This window comes from Panthera pardus, unplaced genomic scaffold, assembly GCF_024362965.1.
Source record: "Panthera pardus isolate Hobbes unplaced genomic scaffold, ASM2436296v1 HiC_scaffold_16, whole genome shotgun sequence".
Classification (NCBI taxonomy): Eukaryota; Metazoa; Chordata; class Mammalia; order Carnivora; family Felidae; genus Panthera; species Panthera pardus.
The window spans coordinates 148102841-148121673 of record NW_026526721.1 but is presented as its reverse complement, the minus strand read 5'-3'; the positions used below and the strand labels follow the sequence as shown (position 1 = coordinate 148121673).

Here is an 18833-nt window from a genome sequence, read left to right as displayed (position 1 = left end):
GGCTCAAATTCACAAACTGTGAGATCATGACCTGAGCTGAAGCTGGACGCTTAACTGACTGAGTCCCCCAGGCGCCCCGGTACTTAATTCCTTTTTAAGGCTGAATAACATTGCACTGTATGGATATACCGCATTTTCTTTTTGTCAGTTCACGCATTGGTCACTGGTCATTAGATTGTTTCCACCTTTTGAGCGCTAGGAAGACTGTAGTGTGAGCATTTGTATACAAGGTTTTGTTTGAATACCCGCTTTCACTCCTTTTGGCTGTAAACCCAGGAGTGGAATTGCAGGGTCACATGGTGATTCTGCGTTTACCTTATTGAGGACCTGCCAGCCTGTTCTCTAGAAGGGACACCTCGTGTGTGACAGAGGGTGATACCACTGCTTACACTGGAACAACAGGCACGAACTGGGGCTGTTTGGGGCAAGACAAGACGCATGGGCATCCGTGCCCAGCCCAGCCCCTCCACCTCCTCTGTTCCCTTCCCTCCTGGTGTTAGCCACCACCTGCTGGTGTGCTTGGTTCCCTTGAATATTCTTAAACGTCTATTCCGTGTGTATCTTTTCTTGCCCCTGGGGTGTTGAAGTCCCAAGTCTGAGAGAGAAAAGAAAATCCCTAATGCAGTGACCATCCTTTATTTCTTTAAAAAAAAAAATAGGGGTAAAATATACACAACACAGAGTTTATCATTTTAACCATTTCTAAGTGTACTGTTCTGTAGTGTTAAGCACACTCACAATGTTGAGTAAGTATCACTTTCATGCATCTCCGGAACTTTTTCCTTTTCCCCAGCTGAAACTCTCTTCCCTTTAAAAGCTAACCCCTGTTCCCCTCTCCCTCCAGCCTCGGGCAACTACATTCTACCTTCTGTCTCCATGAATTTGCCACCCTGGCTCTGAGCTGTCGGGACCTCATGTAACAGGAAGCATACGACGTTTGTCCTTTTCCGACTGGCTTATTTCACTTCGTGTAACGTCTTTGGGGTCCATCCATGTTGTAGCCTGTGTCAGAATTTCCTTCCTCGTTAAGGCTGAGTGATACTCCACCGTGTGAATAGACCACCTTTTGGCATCCGTTCATTGATCGATGGCCACTTGGTTGCTTCTCCCTTTTCGCTGTTTGTGAATAACGCTGTTAGGAGCGTGGATGTACAAATAGGTATTGAGGTCCCTGCATTTGCTTCTGGATATATATCCAGATTTGGAACAGTTGGGTCATAAGGTAGTTCTGTGTTTAACTTTTTTGAGGAAGCTGGTTATGTATGTTTTTATCAGATGCACCGTAAACATGCTTGTATATTTTGTACCTTAGATGTTTTGGATTCCTTTCTTAGATTTAACCCTGTATGTGAGAGTACTGGTTTAAGGGCCACGACCCATTTTTGGTTCTCCAGACGTGCTGTCACGCTGTTTGTGCAGCTGTGAACACTTTAATTACGATCACACGGACACTGGCTATTTTCATGTAAAATCCCCCCCCCCCCCAATAACTTAATAGTGATACAATCTATACTTTTAAGAGAAATTATCAAGAAAATCGGAAAACCAAAAGTATTTTTATTCTATTTGTCTCTTACTAAAAAAAAATTGCTTTTCTTTTTAAGTTTATTTATTTTGAAGGGACATAGTGCAAGTTGGGAAGGGGCAGAGGGAGAGAATCCCAAGCAGGTTTCTCTCTGCCAGTGCAGAGCCTGACACGGGGCTTGAACCTCTGAAACCGTGAGATCATGAGCTGCGTTGAAACCCAGAGTCGGTTGCTTAAGTGACTGAGCCACCCAGGCGCTCCTAAAACGTATTCTAATGGGTAGTAACACTTCCTATTTTTTGTGCAGGTTTGACTTTGGGCTGGATTTATACGCATTCATTTTTCCTTTTAAAATATCCATACAGTTCAAGCTGTATGTCTTACTTTTAGAGTCAGTCCAACCTGTAACGTACTATCCTCTGCTTTTCTAGGTCTCTATACAAAGCCCACGGGAGGCACTATTTCTGACAAACTGGATTTGGTCTTGCCATTTGGGGGCCTGCGTAGCAGGCTCCTTCCTTGACTTTGCCCTGCCTCTTGCCCTCTCTCGTTGCACCACAACCTGGCGTGTTCGGCCGGACGGTGCCGGGTCAGTTGCACGTGACTGCACTTGAGCGTCAGGTCACAGACCCTACCTGGACACGGCCATTGGGCGGATCGGCTGTCTCTGCCGCAGTGTTCCTGCTGGGGTAGGGATCATCTGAGCTGGTGTTCATGTGTGATTATGTGAGAGCTCAGAACCTGACACCTAGTCTCTGTGGAATTGACCCCATGTGATTGTTGATCCTTTTTCTTAGAAAGAGTTGCTTCTGGTGGCACTTAAGGCCACAGCCATTGCTTTTCCTTTCTGTAGTTTTGTTGGCCTTTTCTTTCCCATTCCATGGGGGTTTCTCTGTGTGGCCCTGCCTGTCCTGGAGACCCCCTCTGCTGCCCACAGCGAGGGAGCTGGCCCTTAGTGGGGCGAGGCGGAAGAGGAGGAGAAAGAAGGGTTGTGCCTGTCTCTTTGGGGCTAGAATGTGAGCCGAGGCGCTGCGTGGGGACAGGAGGGCCTTGTGTCTGGTCCCTCCACTGCTTAGCCATGAGACCCCCCCCCCCCTTTCCCCTGTGTAAGGGGAAGGGGTGGCTGAGGACGGGCTCCCTGAGAGCTCACAGCCGTTCTCGTGAGGGGTGTCAGAACGGTCTTGAGTGGAAGTAGGCGCAGATCAGAGGTGTGGGAAGGACGGAGCCCACAGAGAAGCCTGTTTGCCCTTGTGTTCTGTTTGCACGTTGAGCCACGCGCCTTACTTATTGGTGTTGTTTTTAAAGAAGGCAAATGTAGTTAACGAAAACCACCAGAGACTGCCAGCTCTCAAATGTTGGTGTGCAAGAACCCGTCGGAGGTACTTGACATAAAAGCCAGTTCCTGGTACAGAAGGTCTGGGGTGGCACCTCGGGAGCCACCTGAAGACCCCCTCGTAGAGAAGCCCGCCCATTGGTAGTGTCACCCCCAGGTACGGTTTTCCGGAGGGTTCCTCAGCACAGATCAGTGAAGGAAGGGAAAGGCTTGCTTGCAGATTCCTTCCCTAGAGGATCTTCACCAGGACCCGCCAGACTGGGAATGAGCCATGTGTGAATTAGGGTTGGGAGGAAGTGGGCTGGGGTGTGGGGTCCAGCTCGGCCCCTTACGAGCAGAGTCACTTGGGCTCCTCACATCACCTCTGAGACTCGGGTTCCCTCATTTGTAAAATGTGTTCTTCATCCTCACCGTGCCTGCTGGTTGGTGAGGGTGGATGACGTTCAGGAATAGGTACACATGCTTTGGGTCATTCCGCAAATGTTTATTGAGCGCCTACTGTTTACCAGGCAGGGTGCCATGTAAACCGTAGGGCACAAATCAGCATCCAAGATGGCACTGTCGCTTTCCGAGTCTTCTCACGTGCTCGGCCGTGTACCAGTCTCGGGTCTGTTGCCAGTTGCTCAGTGACATTTGGGCGCCTCCTCAGCCTCTCTGAGTACAGTCTTGTCTTCCGTTAGATGAGATGGTTGAGCCAGTGGTTTTTAGCTCCAGTGGTCCCTTTGTAGACCAGCGGTCCCTTTGTAGGTTGTGAAATCACAACTTTTGTGGTGTAGACCGTAACTCCTAACACAGTTCCCCGAACATGCATAGGTAAGGCTCTCAACTGTGTAACCCTATAATAGGAATTTTCTAGAAAGACACCAGTTACAAAGTATCACGTGTCTCTGGCACCAGTATGGCGTGTGTGTAAGTCTGAGTCTGCACCCTTTCATCTTAATAATTTCAAGAAAAATGAATTGTTTCCAAGTCTGTACAAGTGGTTTGCAAGTGGCCCAGTAGGAGAGGGGTCTTGTCTCTTGCCGTCTTGCAAACATTGCTGCAGGTTTACTATCACTGCTAAGCTTAATGGGTGGTAAGAAGCTTGCTTCCTCAAGCACAGCCCTGGGGTCACACTGTTCAGCCACCGTCCTTGTGGCCAAGTGGAAACTTGGTGGGTAAAGAAATGGAGTGGGGTTGGGGGGGGGGGCGGAATAGAAAACAGATGGGTAGAATAGGGCCAGTTTTTATGAGTTAAGGTTCCTTTACTTTTCTTTGATTGCCACCTTTAATGTCGCCTAGAACATTCTCCCAAGGCGTAGAGTTGGGGCATCATGGGAAATCCCAGAGCACAAACAGGAGGAACACACACATGCTTAATTTGACCCTCGGGTGTTTATAAATTTTTATTTTTATTTTTTGAGAGACAGAGGGTACAAGTGAGCAAGGGGCAGAGAGAGAGAGGGAGAGAGAATCCCACAAGGGGCATTGGGGGGTGGGGTGGGGAGAGAGAGGAGGAGGGGGCAGGAGGGGGAGGAGGAGGAGAGAGAGAGAGAAAGAGAAAGAAAGGAAGGAAGGAAGGAAGGAAGAAAGAAAGAAGTAGAGCTCACCTGATGCGGAGCTTGAGCTCACCAACTGTGAGCTCATGACCTGAGCTGAAGTCAGTTGCTTAACTGACGAGCCACCCGGGTGCCCCGGGTGTTTACAAAATTCTGAGTGAGTGTCCGACTTTTAAAAATCAAGAAATCTGTAAAAAGGCAGGTTGAGGAATCAGCATATCCAGGGCCACGAGCACCTTGTGGCTGGAGCAGGATGTGCTCTACACGCAGTTCTTGGTCTGGCTGCTCACACACCTGTGGGCAGGAATAGAGCTTTTCTGCAACGCCACGCCTTTGTTCCATGGATGCAGAAATGGAGCTCCCGACGGAGGAAGATGGGGCTTGCCGGGGTGACAGGGAGAAGTTGGGGACGGAGCCAGGCCCGGCGTTCCCCCCTCCAAGCCCCTGGAACAGCGCTCCTGCTGTACCTGGGCCTCACGCACCTTCCAGCAGGGGGCAGTCATGCTGCTGGTGTGCCTCACCATCTGTCTCTTCCCCGACTTTCCCCTGCCCCTCCCTTCCCTGACTGTGCCAGTTTCTTCTCAGAAAGCCTTCCTCTTTGTCCGGCACGGTTCCCTTTCTCCTTTTGTTCTTTCTCCTCCCCCTGCTGTTGCCCCAGGGTCTCCCGGAGCCTGGGTGAGTGTTTAGGACGCTTCTCCCCTACATTTGTGCACTTTCCTGCTCTCCTGGGCCCAGAGCCCTCCAGCTCTGGCCTGCAGACAAGAGGCCCCAGAAACCCCTATGGAGCCCACCGCACCCCATCTGGGGGTGGCCACCGCTCAGAGCATGTAATTGCGTGGTCCTGGATATGTCGATTTCTTCTGAGAGGCCAGGGATCTGTGTCTTTACATGAGACTCCCTGATTTTTAAATGTCAGACACTAATTTAGAGCTGCCTCCTCTGCTGTAAAATGTTAAGCTTTATCTCAGGTGCCTGGCAAGTTCCGTGAAGACTGCCGTGCCACCTGTGTATCAGAGGGGCCTCTTCTAGCCCCTCTGTGGGAGGGAGGATCTGGCCCCAGTCGGGTGTCGAGTGGACGTAGCTGCACTTTTAGCCCCTTTTAGCCCCCTGCACTTTTAGAAGGCCTCTGAAGGGTTCTACCTGCGAACAGGTGAAGAGATCTGTTGTGTTTTGCTCCCAAAGTGTTGCCGTAAGAATAGGGGGCCTTGGATTGAATCGGTGTTTGCTGCGTGATCGAGGGGACATTCACTTCCCAGCGGGACTTACCTCTGTGCTGAACAAAAACCTAGGGGGATGCCAGGAGGGGCCTGACAGCATTTGGCACTACGCGACTCCACCTCCCCTGTGCCGAAGGCTGGGCCTTGGTCCATCCCGGGGACATGGGGCTGCCAGACCAGCCCTGCTCCCTGTTGGTGATTCGTCCTCGCCTTTGTGCCCGTTATTTATGGAGCGCTCAGTGAGCACTTACTCTTGCCCAGCTGGCTGTAAAGGTGGCTGATTCAGTTCTTTCTCCTGAGGGGCTTACAGTTAGTGAAGAGGGGATTACAGAAAACACTCATAACATCGTAGCGAAATAGTCGATGTACTACATATATAGCCACGGGACAGAAGTCAAGGAAAGCTTGAAATACAAGGTGACATTTGAGTGGTATTTTGAGATGGAGTTTGCTGGGCAGTGAAGGGCATTCTAGGCAGCTAGGACAGCTGGTGTCAAAATCAAGATTTGTGAAAAACTGTGCTTAGCAAATGTTGAGAAGTTGGTGTGGCTTAACTGAAGGGGTACTGGAGAAAAGAGCAGAGACTGCACTTGATGAGAAAGGCCGTTTTAGTAGAGACTAAGGTAATAGTGGCTTCAACAAGGTAGACATTTCCTTCTTCCCCTCTTACAAGTCCCAGGGGCAGATTGGACCCCACCAGGTGGTCCCAGGCACCCTGGGTTGCCCTGCTGTTGCCTTTAACTTGCTTGGCTGAAGGTGGTTTCAGCACCAGCCCCCTCTCTGCATCCCACAGCTGGAGAAGGCGAGGCTCGGGAGCTCTATGAGCCTCCTGATAACCAGGCACAGGGACATACCTTACTTCAAGGAGAGATGGGAAATGTAGTTTTTAGCCGGGTAGCCACGTGCCCAGCCACACCTTGGGAATTACGTTACCAAAAGGAAGAAGTAGAAATTGGGTATTGGGAAACCTCTGTCCCCACAGCTTCTTAGGAAGGCGGGTGTGGGCTGAATCATGAAGTACTTTATAGGGAGCTGGGAGGGTTTTTTTTTTTTTTCTTCCTTTCTTTAAGTTTATTTATTTTGAGAGAGAGTGAGAGAGAGTATGAGCAGGGGAGTGAGGGGCAGAGAGAGAGAGAGAGAGGGAGGGAGGGAGAGAGAATCCTAAGAAGGTTCCACACTGCCAGCATGAAGCCCCATGTGGGGCTTGAACTCACGAATCATGAGATCGAGACCTGAGCCGAAATCAAGAGGTGGATGCTTAACTGACTGAGCCACCCAGGTGCCCCTGAGGAGCTGGGAGGTTTCTAAAGCAGGGCAGTGCCATGTTTTAGAAACATCTTTCCACAGATGGGTCCAGGGGAGGTGTGGCTGGCAACCATAGAGCTGTTGTAGTAACTGGAGAGTGGAGAGATACGAAGGGCTCAGTCCACCCTGACAGCCGGGGTGAGCCTGGCCTTTCGAAGGTTTTACATGCTGGGGCTCGGTGGGTTCTGGGCTGTGGTTGCCGCACACTTGCCAGAAGCCAGGGACCTGTTGGGGTCTGAGTTTAATCAGTAGGCTGATACCTTATCCGAGAACACGTTTTAATGTTAATGATGTGGCTTGGAGCTTTGGAGAAATGATGACCGTTAGGAGCATAAAGGGGTCCTTTCCTCTAGGTTTGGCCAACAGTGTTCTTTTACACCTTGAGCTTGAGTCAGTAAGCCCCAAGAGAGGGGGCAGGGCCATCCTTCCCAGGCCCCTGATCCTTCGTGGTCCTGCAGACAAGTTACTTTACTTCTCCGTTCTGCTTCCCGTGCTCTGGAAGGAACATTCTGACATCTCCCTAATTTGTCAGTGTGTTTAATTGAACATCCCGATCATACTTACGAAGTTGTCTCCCTGTTTAGAACAAAAACTTCCCGATCAGAATATGCTGGGAAATCGTCAGCGTTTCTCATGTGCCTGCCTGGGAGATGGGCTGCAGAGGGCAGAGGGAGGGGCACGGCTTTCAGTCGGACAGCTGAGGCTTCTCGAATGGGATCTGCCACTTACCTGCGTGGCCTTGACCAACAAGATATTCCATAGCCCCTGTGAATCTCAGCTTCTGCATCTATAAACCGGAGCCAATATTGTGTGTGTCCCAGATTTCTTGGAGGGTCAGGGAGTGCCCTGAAGGCAGCTGGCTTGGGCCTGCCACAGTGCAGAATTCCTGGGGAATTCTCGGAGGCTCTCTTACTATGGTTACTCAACCTCAGGCCTTGGTACGTCTTCTCCATGCGGCAAATGTGACGTCCCCTCCACTGGAGGTCCCCAGGGCTTATGGCCTCTATAATCCTTCCCTATGCTCTGATTCTCTGGGCTGTCCAGGCAGCTGAAAACTTGCCGTGTTTGTATGACTGGTCACATTATGGCAAAATCAAATACACAGAGTTTTTTAAAAAGACATTTTTGCACACTCTCGCTTTTTGATACTTTATCTCGCCGGCCATCATGTGCTTCTAGGAAAATGATGTCTCTTGGGCATAAGGACCCACATTGTAAATAGGTTGACCTTCAGCCCTGGAAATGTGGAAGGACAGGTCAAGGCTCAGAGTCTGAGCAGCTGCCAACATGCTCAGAAGTGACACGTTATTCTTAGAAGGGATTTTTGTTTAAGATTGTTGCCTTCCCCACCACCCAAAGCAGTGACGCTGGAAGATTCTAGCCTGTTGTGAGGGTGAGTCACTCAGGAATGTGTTGGTCTCCTGCCTCTCTCCCTAGGCATAGGCTGGCACGGTCCTTTGTGGAGCCAATCCACGTTCAGTTGAGAGATGCCACCAGCTGGGCGTCAGCCCTCCTTGACCCCACGTCCCCTTTTCACAAGGCTGCCATTTTGTAGTCATGAGGCCTGTCCTCAAGACGAGCATTGTGGGAACTTACTCTTCACCTGATTGTGAGAGAAGGAAATATTCACTTAATTATGGGCCCATCTTGAGCCTCTTGGTGGCGTTTTGTTCTTGGCGGGAGGTGGGAAGAAATAGGACATGTCTGTCTTGAGGTTGGGCTGTGGGCTCTGTCCTCCGGGAGGAGGTAACTTCTGTTCGCGGCAGAGCGGCTCCAGTCTGGTTTTCACTGGCTGCAATGCCAAGAGCACTTGCAGTGGCATTTCCCACGTTAGGCAGAGAAATCAAATGTTCAGATGCTGTCCCCACCCCCACCTGCCAGTCCCAGAAGCTCCAAGTAAAATTCTAAATGTCTTCACTTTGTATTTATTTTCTTCTCTTTCGTCAGTGCTCGAGAAACCACACTGACTTCCTGAATCGAGATGCTCTGCAAAGAAGCTTTGCAAATTAAATTGAGCAAGAAGAGGGTGTGTGGGGGTGGTAGGAGGTAGAGGGAGTCTGACAGGTCTCAGTGGGCTCCTGCCCAAAGGGAAACACTGGGTCACTGAACGCTCTCTTTACCTGTGCTTCTTTGTTTTTTTTTTCCCCCTGCTGTGTGGCCTTAGACCTGAAGGACACAGGAATGTAGGTAAGTCTCTGGCATAGCTATTCTTCTGGGCACAGGTGTCACACTGTTGGAGTGTGAGCGGCCACGTGGCCACTGCCCCGCCGCTGCCTTTGCCTTGGTTCAGCCCGGAGAGGAGCAAAGGGACCGGTCTTCCCTGCTGTGCCGGCTTTGGTCTCCAGCAAACCCCTGCCCCGGGCCCTTCCTGCTCCCTCCGCCCCCCCGCCCCCAAACTTGCCGCACCCCGGGACCAGCACCCCGGGACCCACACTGTTTGCTCCACTCATTTCCTCTGTGTGTATTCAGGCAGGACCTTCCTCCTTTCCTTCGATGCCTCCTTCCACGTCCTCGGGCATGACTCATAACTGTGATCTCTTGTCAGCACCTCTTCCTTATTTCCCCTCGCTGTAGTGTGGTTTCGTTGATCTCCAGAGGGTTTTCTTCTCCTCCCTGCACTTCGGAGAGGGACAGGGGTTGGGAGATTGAATCCTCTGCTCTGCCCTCCACCTTGACCCAGTCCCCCACCTGTGTTTACTACTGCAAGGCAAGACCATTGTGCAATAACCTTCTGGAGAATTGCTCTTATTCTATTCTTATCTTTTGAGTGGTTTTTCTCTTGGAAGGCTCATTCCTAGAACACGAGACCGAGTTAACTCTCTTCTTTTGTCCAGCCATGAGCACCGTAGGTGCTTCGGTTTATTTATGGGTTGATGTCAGAATCAGCTGAGAGATAATCAGCACTCACCCATTAGCATTTATTATTTTTTAAAGTTATTTGTTTATTTTGAGAGAGAGAGAGAGAGAGTGTGTGTGCTTGTGGGAGGGGCAGAGAGAGAGAGAATCCCAAGCAGGCTCTACACTGTCAGCACAGAGCCTGAAGCAGGGCTCGAACTTATGAACCATGAGCTCATGACCTGAGCCGTAACCAAGAGTCAATGCTTAACTGACTGAGCCACCCCGGTGTCCCCCCATTAACAATTATTTAATTCATTCTTCCTAGGGATAGAGAAATTGCCTAAGATTGGGCTTATCCTGGGTACTTTGATTTTTTTTTTTTTATAACAGTTTAATTAAAGGGTCTCTTTATTTAAAAAAAATTTTTTTTTTTAACGTTTATTTATTTTTGAGACAGAGAGAGACAGAGCATGAACGGGGGAGGGTCAGAGAGAGGGAGACACAGAATCTGAAACAGGCTCCAGGCTCTGAGCTGTCAGCACAGAGCCCGACGCGGGGCTTGAACTCACGGACCGCAAGATCATGACCTGAGCCGAAGTCGGCTGCCCAACCGACTGAGCCACCCAGGCGCCCCTAAAGGGTCTCTTTAATGTGCTTTATATGGATTGATTCACCTTCACAGGCCTTATGGTGCACCCCCTGAGCGCAGTCTGGGCCAGGACCTATGAGGGGTGAGGGGGTACGGGTGGTGGATTGAGGACAACTAACTGTTGATGGAAATTTGCCATCTCGCAGGGAGATGGGTTGAATACTAAACTACCCAGAGGACCGAGCTTAATAAGGGCAGCAGTTGAAGAGCTGACAAAATGCTGTGTGAATATAGAAGGGAGGAGAGAGGTTAGCTCTGCTTGAGGTGTCCAGAACACCGGCATATCTGGGAAGAGGTGGTATCCCAGCTCTGCCTTGACGGAGGGACACCGGTTACTTTGGTTGGAAGCCCACAAGAGTACAAGCGTCGCGAGCACAGGACCATAACTGTGGTGTTTACTGTTGCATTTCCTAGGTCTCTGGGACGCAGAGTGTATTTGGATGGATGAATGGAAAGAAATATGGGTGGATAAACAGTTGAGTGAATGAATTAAATGGAGGCAGAATCCTACGTGTGGGGGGTGGGGGGTGGCTTGAATGGTAAGAGTGGCAGGAAGAAGTTGGGCATATTGGTGAAATTCTAACTGGTTTGGCTTATACGTAGAATGATTGAAAGAGAATGGTCGGAGGAAGGGTCGGGAAGGATGACTGAGCCCAGAAAGCACGGGAGTTGTGGCTTTACTTCGAAGAAAGTGGGTGGCTTTGAAGAAAGTGACTATTTCAGGTGGGTGTTCTAAATTTTGAGAATGGAATTTAAGTAGGAAAAAGACGCCCGACGTGGCCTCGCCTGGCCTCTCCATGCTGCGGGTAAGTAGCCGAAGACACCTGCCGCGGCCACAAGGTCATTCAGCAGCGAGGCCGAAACCAGTCCGGGCTCTCACTTTGCCATCTTCTTGCCTCCAGACGTGTGCAACAGCACCGATCTTCCGGAAGTCGAGATCATCAGCCTGCTGGAGGAGCAGCTGCCCCATTATAAGTTAAGAGCCGACACCATCTACGGTTATGACCACGACGACTGGCTCCATACGCCCCTCATTTCTCCAGATGCCAACATTGACCTCACGACCGAGCAAATTGAAGAGACGCTGAAGTACTTCCGTGAGTAGCTCCCTTTGGTCTGGTCTGTGACGGGCTGTGCTGGTTAGCCGTGGCGCCACGTGGGACCTTGTACTGCTTAGCAGGTCTTACGGCCTACCATTCGTGGATGAGTGTGCCAAGAAATGTGGCAATAGGATTTAGCTACATGCAAGGCCTTGACTTCGAGTGTTCCGAATAGACGTCTTAGAGTGGTGGGGACTAAGTATGAATTTTCACGTGAGCTCGTTTTCTCCTAACTGTACAGGAGAATTTGAAAAGGCTCCCATTTCCCCCCCTTATCAACATACCATGTGAGAACCTAGAAACCCTCACCGGGAAGGAGTTTGCATTTAAACCAAAGGTACCGGGAACATCTTGGCTGCTTAGTATTATTTGTATGACACAGCAAGACACATTTACCAAGGCTGATAGTTTATTTTGCATTTTTTAATTGAGGTGTAATTGACATATAACATGATATTAATTTCAGGTGTACAACATGATTCAATATTTGTATCCACTGCAAAACGATCCCCACAGTAGGTCTTGTTGACATCTCTCCCTACACATAGTTACAAAAAAAGTGTTTTTTTTTCTCATGGGGCGCCTGGGTGGCTCAGTCGGTTGAGCGTCTGACTTCGGCTCAGGTCATGATTGCTGCTATCAGCATGGAGCCCACTTCAGATCCTCTATCCCCCTCTTTCTGTCCTTCCCCTACTTGTGTTCTTCCTCTCAAAAATAAATAAGAAACATTAAAAATTAAAAAAAAATTGAAATAAAATATTAAAAAAAATTTTTCTCATGAAAACTTTTAAGATCTATCAGGAATTGTAAATACGCAGAATAGTGTCATTCACTGTAGTCACCATGCTGTATATTATATCCCCATGACCTATTTATTGTATAACGGGAAGTATGTGCCTTTTGACTCCCTTCACCTATTTCTCCTACCCCTTCACCCCAACGCCCCCCAACTCCCTGCCCCTGGCAACACCAGTCTGTTCTCCATATCTGCGAGCTTGGTTTTCCAAGGCTGATGGTTTCTGTGTGAGAGCCCACTAGGCTGGTTATTCAGGAAAGTCACAATGCTGCTCCCACAGCAAAACAGTCATGCCTTGGGCTGCAGAAGCTGACACCTGGTAGGGTGAGGAGCGTACTAGGGTTTGTTTGTTTGTTTTTTCTCCCAGTGTGTGATGCCAAGGGTGTGAAACCTGATTTTGCAGATTTGGGAAAACATGTGATAATTTAAAAAACTCATGCTCATGATGTTTCCAGTGTTCGTTCCAGAGGTGCCTTTGTAGAAATAACTGTACCCTTTAGAAATTCAGTGTAGCCCTATCAAGTCGGTGGGACAGACCAGCCCTCCTTGGTCATGATACCTCAGACTTTGGAAAATTCAGGTTAACTTTAGCCTAGTCTAATTGGTGACGTCACTTTCAAGGTGACATCTTTACATACCTGCGTGTCATTGTGCCACCTTTGAAATAAAAAGTACAGCAGTTCTGCTGCTGCTTGGTGGTAACTTGGTTCAAAACCAGCTCGTGATCCAGCTGTAAGTTTCTGTCACTATTTTTTCAATAGAGAGTGATCTCCAGCGTTCTTGAATTTGTGAAATCGTTTACAATAAACAAGTTGGAACTTCAAGTTTCTCTCTTAGCATGTATCTGGGGCTGTTTTCACATTTTCTCTATTGGATGTTAATGAGAAAGGAATTTTGTTTAAACTGACCTGTGCTTTTATACTTAGGGCAAATCCTACAAGTCTCTGTGAACACTGTAGATATCAGTTGCGATAGGAATAAAAATGGAATTATCCACACCAGGGCAGATAGTTAGCACGTAAGACTTGTACCAGTGTTCACATCAGAGCTTTAGAATTTCCAGCATGTCTGGTTGGTACAGGAAGCTCTTTGCCAGTCACTTTTGTTGACTCACGGTATCTGTAACAACAAGAGACGTGGGGTTGGGTGGAAAACTGTGTCCGGAGTAACCTCCTTGGCAGGTTCTCTATTTGGTTCCTTCAGACTTCTCTGCGGTAGGATTCGCCACAGAACCACTTTTTCAAAAATCCCCGTGTGTTCCTTACTCTTCTTTACGAGACCCTCCTGTGATTCTGCAGGACCCCGCGTGGCCATTTCTGGCGCGGGAGGCTCCTGGGTCCCTTCTCCTGCACAGATTAAGCACGTACATTCGCAGCATCACGGGAACCATCCATGGGCGGTACTTAACTGTCTGCGGAGAACTTGCATTCGAATTGCCTCCTTCATCCCTGTGAAATGCCTGCAGTTTGGGCAAAGCTGATCTGATTATCAAGGAAGAGGAAGCATGGAGGGCTCCTAGTGTTTGTTCCATAGCACCGACCTCCAGCTCCTAAAATCCTTGCAACAGTATGCTGGAACAGGCACCATGGCCCGTTTCCACATGTTCATTCTGCTTTTAGTTATATATGTGAGAGAGGGAGAAAAAAGAAATCCTGGTGGATTTGGTAGTGGGTAACACAAATTATACTAAAATTGGAAGAAGCGAAATAAACACTGAGCAGAGATTCTGAAAATTCTTAAGAGGGTGGTTGCATCCCAGTCTTGCTTTGTATTTTCTTCTGTGGTACTTGCACTTAGAGCCAAGTAGGTATTGCTAACTGTTGGTTCAATGAATGATCAGCGGTTAACTCTTGTTTTTTGTTTTTAATTTTTTTTCATGTTTATTTGTTTCTGAGACAGAGAGAGACAGAGCATGAGTGGGGGAGGGGCAGAGAAAGAGGGGGACACAGAATCCGAAGCAGGTTCCAGGCTCCGAGCCGTCAGCACAGAGCCCGACGCGGGGCTCAGACTCGCGGACTGCGAGATCATGACCTGAGCCGAAATCAAGAGTCAAGACACTTAACCGCTGAGCCATTCAGGCTCCCCCGCAGGTTAACTTAAATACAGCGTGCTCTTGAGCAAGACTTTCTTTTTTTTTTTTTTTTTTTTTTAATTTTCTTTTCAACTTTTTTATTTATTTTTGGGACAGAGAGAGACAGAGCATGAACGGGGGAGGGGCAGAGAGAGAGGGAGACACAGAATCGGAAACAGGCTCCAGGCTCCAAGCCATCAGCCCAGAGCCTGACGCGGGGCTCGAACTCACGGACCGCGAGATCGTGACCTGGCTGAAGTCGGACGCTTAACCGACTGCGCCACCCAGGCGCCCCTTGAGCAAGACTTTCAAACTGAGGTCCTGGGACCTCAGGTCTGTAGAGGGAAATTGGGGATTGTGTGGACTTGTAAAGAAATGAAGTTACATCTTTCTTTTCATTAACTTCTGACTGAAATGCAGCATTTCCTTATACTATGAACATAGAAAAGAAAGCACAGTGGTATTAGCAGGACCTGTGACTTGGTCACCAATAGAAATCAAGATTTTCATGTCACGCTGCAGTGGAAACAGATACTTTGAAATACCGCTTTTACTCATCACTGCTTTGAAATTGCGTTCATGAGGTGTGCTGATAGATCTTGTTCTTTTATTCATTTGCTTGCTTGTTTATTTATTTATATTTGAGAGAGAGAGACAGACAGACAGACAGAGTGTGAGTGGGAGAGGGGCAGAGGGAAATGCAGTCAGAATCCAAAGCAGGCTCTAGGCTCTGAGCTGTCAGCACAGAGCCCGACATGGGGCTCAAACTTGTGAACTCGTGAACCGCGAGATCATGACCTGAACCCAAGTCCAGAGGCTTAACCAGCTAAGCCACCCAGGTGCCCCTCGATCTTATTACTTAATACATTGATAAAGAAGCTCTTGTATCACAGACTTTTTTCAAGTTTTAGAAACTGCATTATAATACAGCTGGTTTCCTTTGTAGTCCTTTGTACTTTATCTTCTGTTTTCAGATCTTTCTTCTGAGGTGTCTGTGAGCCTTGCTGAGCTGGCTGAGAGGTCGGTAGAAGGCACAGATCAGGAGCCCTGCTGGGTGCGTGGTGTCCATTTTGGGTTTCATTGTCTGTTTACACACGTGTAACCCAGGAGATACGGTGGCCACAGTACTGTGACTCACCAGTGTGTTAAATCAGTGGTGAGGTGTGTTAAGAAGATAACAACTGTTTCCTTTTAGATTTACTTTCTCATCAGTTAGGGCAGTGGTTCTCTGTTGTGGGTGGGAGTGGGGATAAGGGGTTACCCTAGGGGTTCTGATAATAGGGGATGAGGTAAAACTCAGCTCCCTTTCTTACATGCCGTCCCCCAGACTAGAGACAGTGCTTTGCCTTTTGAATCTGGTGTTCACCTGGTTTGTTTCTTTGTTTTTATTTTATTTTATTTTATTTTATTTTATTTTATTTTATTTTATTTTATTTTATTTTTTATTTTACTTTATTTTATTTTACTTTTATTTTACTTTATTTTATTTTTTTATTTATTTTTTCATTTTTTTATTATTTTATTTTATTTTATTATTTTATTTTATTTTATTATTTTATTTTATTTATTTTTTATTTTATTTTATATTTTTTTATTTTAGTGGGCTCCATGCCAAATGTGGGGCTTGAACTCACGACCCAGAGGTTGTGAGCCACATGCTCTACCAACTGACTCAACCAGGCACCCTTCACCTGGTCTGTTAAGAAGAAGTGTCCACATCTTTGAGTGTCTACCTTTGCCAGGTGGTAGAATGACCTTTTCAGACAGATTTTAACAGGCAGGTTGATTTTTTGACTCCTGATGAGTCTGCAGACGTGCCCATAAATATGGGATGTTTAGGCTTAGACGGTCTAAGAGGAAGAATGAAGAGTCAACTTTGCCCTTAGTGTGTATGAGGCACTGTTTCTAATTCTTTACATGTATCTCATTTAATTCTCACACTGACCTCTGAGTGAAAGAGTTTTGCTGCCCCTGTTCTACAGATGAGGACACTGAGGCACAGGGAAGTTAAGAAACTCGCCCAGAGTCACACAGCTACCAAGGTGGGGTGCTGAGTTTCATACCTAGGTTGTCTGGTTTGGACTTCATATCTTAACTACTCTCTCAGCTAAACGAGAAAACAGTTGTAGTTTAAGAATAAAGTCCATTTGATACTCCTGAAATCATTGTTGCAACATGTGCTAATTAACTTGGATGTAAATGATCAACAATAAATAAATTATAGGAAGTAAAAAAAGAAAAAAGAATAAAGTCCATTTGGTAATCGTGATACAAAGAGCAAACCCTCAGTTTGAGAATATCAGTAGCTATTTGTTTACAAAATGTGTGTCCCACAGATTCAAAATTGAACTTTTTTTAACGAAGGTCACTGTCCTAAGTGAAACTCAGCTGCATGTAACTGAATTTCAGGGGGAGGTTTCCTCCCTCCTTCCTGTGGTTTTGCCTCTGTCCTGTGGTCTACAGGTCACACTTCCCCATCTCCAGTGGAAATGACTTGTGCGTGTGGCTGTCGACCTTTCTTGTCACGTAACATACTGCAGAGACCAGACAGGAAGGTGTCTGTCTTGGTAGGTAGCAATGGTTCCTTCTGGTTCTTCATTTCCAGGGGCTGCTCTGTATGACTTTCTGATTAAGAAGCATTGGGTCGGGGCGCCTGGGTGGCTCAGTCGGTTGAGCGTCTGACTTCAGCTCACGTCATGGTCTCACGGTCCATGAGTTCGAGCCCCGCATCAGGCTCTGTGCTGACAGCTCGGAGCCTGGAGCCTGCTTCGGATTCTGTGTCTCCCTCTCTCTCTGCCCCTCCCCTGCTCATGCTCTGTCTCTCTCTGTCTCAAAAATAAATAAAAACATTAAAAAAAAAAAAAAAAGCATTGGGTCAAGAAATCCCTCTCTGTCTCAAGTGTAGAGGATTCTCTGACCACTTCACCTCTGAGTTTCCCTGGAATAATCTTTTCCCTAAGAAGAGAAGGTTATAAAGCAAATAAGGGTTTCAAGACACTGTTCCATTGTTTACTTTCACCGTAAGGTAATGCTGATGAATCAGCCCACAAGTATTTATTGAGTCCCTGGTATGCTCCTGTGATCCTTTGTGAACTTGACTTGTTTGAGTTCTGGATGAGGTTTTCTGGCTAAGGAAGTAGAAACATCTCCTGGATTATTGATTTTCTTCCGTTACCTAAGCAGGGACTTTGCACCGGGTTGGGCCAACGCAGGAAGTCCTCGAGGCCTCTGCTGGCATCCTGCACGGAGCTGCTCGCCCTGCTTGTGTGTGAGAAGTAGAGTGGGCTCTGGGAACCTGCGTATTCAACTAGGTCCCTGTGCCATTTTAATTTTTTTAAGTTTAATTTAAAAATAAAGATCATTGCCGGAGAACCTAAGGCCTGTGGCGAAGTGCCTCACGAAGCTCGTGCGCGGTGCCTGCCCTGCATGGGCCAGGGGTCACCTATGGGTCCTCCTGCCCTTCACGCTGGCACCTGGGGTTGGGCCCACGGAACTCACGGTCGATACCGTGCCCCCATGTCCACTGTGTTCGTTTGCTTGTGTCCGCGCAGCCCCAGTCATAACGAGCACGTGTATGAGCCTGTGTGTTATGCTTTACCTGCCGATCAGAACTTACTGTGGGCCAGTGGGAGTCTGCAGGGGGCCGGGCATGAGGAGGACACAGGGCATCTGTGGGGGCTCGCTGACCAAAGCGTCGGCTGGACCTCAGTGTCTGCCCCGGGCCACAGCTGGAGGTCCTGGTGCCTGGAGCAGGGCTGACCACTCTCTCTGGCCGGTCCCTGCAACCTCTTTTACCAGGTTGCCCTCTTCTTCAGAGCTTCTACATCAGTGACTGTCAACCCTGATGGACTGACAGAACTTTTACAAATAAGCCCACACGGGGGGTGCGTGGGTGGCTCAGTCAGGTAAGCGTCCGACTTCGGCTCGGGTCATGATCTCGTGGTCCGTGAGTTCGAGCCCCACATCGGGCTCTGTGCTGTCAGGGCAGAGACCGCTTTGGATCCTCTGTCACCCCTCTCTCTCCCTCTGCCCCTCCCCTGCTCATGCTCACGAGCTCTATCTCAAAAGTAAACATTAAATAAATAAAAATACAAATAAGCCCTCATTGCAATCTCCAGTAGGGGTGCTCTGCTTCTGGAAGTGTTGGTGTGCCCGGCCCGCATCTCTCCGTATACTCTCCTCCCAAGGCTTTAACTACCAGCTACGTGCTGGCGACTCCCAAATTTCTGACGCCCCTTCCTCCTCCCTCCCTTCCCTGCCCCAGGCTCCCGTTCCCAGTCATGGCTCAGCATGTCTTCTGCCAACATTATCCCCACCGCCGTCCTTACACACGTTTGTCTTGATAGATGCCACACGGTTCACCCCCTTTCTGTGTCCTGCTGGCCATCAGCCGGCTCTGTTAACCCTTCGTGCACGTGCATCTCTGACCACCCCTCCGACCCGGCTGCCACCATCCTGGAG

The 18833-nt window shown here is 48.5% G+C and overlaps 1 protein-coding gene across 6 annotated transcripts in view; it reads left to right on the top strand.

Moving 5' to 3' along the window:
- The window catches only part of TRAK1 (trafficking kinesin protein 1), a 126375-nt gene that overhangs the window by 25264 nt on the left and 82278 nt on the right, over positions 1-18833 (top strand). For 5 of the 6 annotated variants that reach the window (XM_053903936.1, XM_053903930.1, XM_053903931.1 and 2 more), the window contains exon 2: positions 11308-11502. Coding sequence is in view for 3 of the 6 variants with exons in the window: in XM_053903930.1 (XP_053759905.1) it covers positions 11308-11502 (195 nt within the window). In the remaining 3 variants the exon portion in view is untranslated. Of the gene's footprint in view, positions 1-8992; positions 9106-11307; positions 11503-18833 lie in introns of those variants that run through there. The other variant, XM_053903937.1, reaches the window with a different exon arrangement.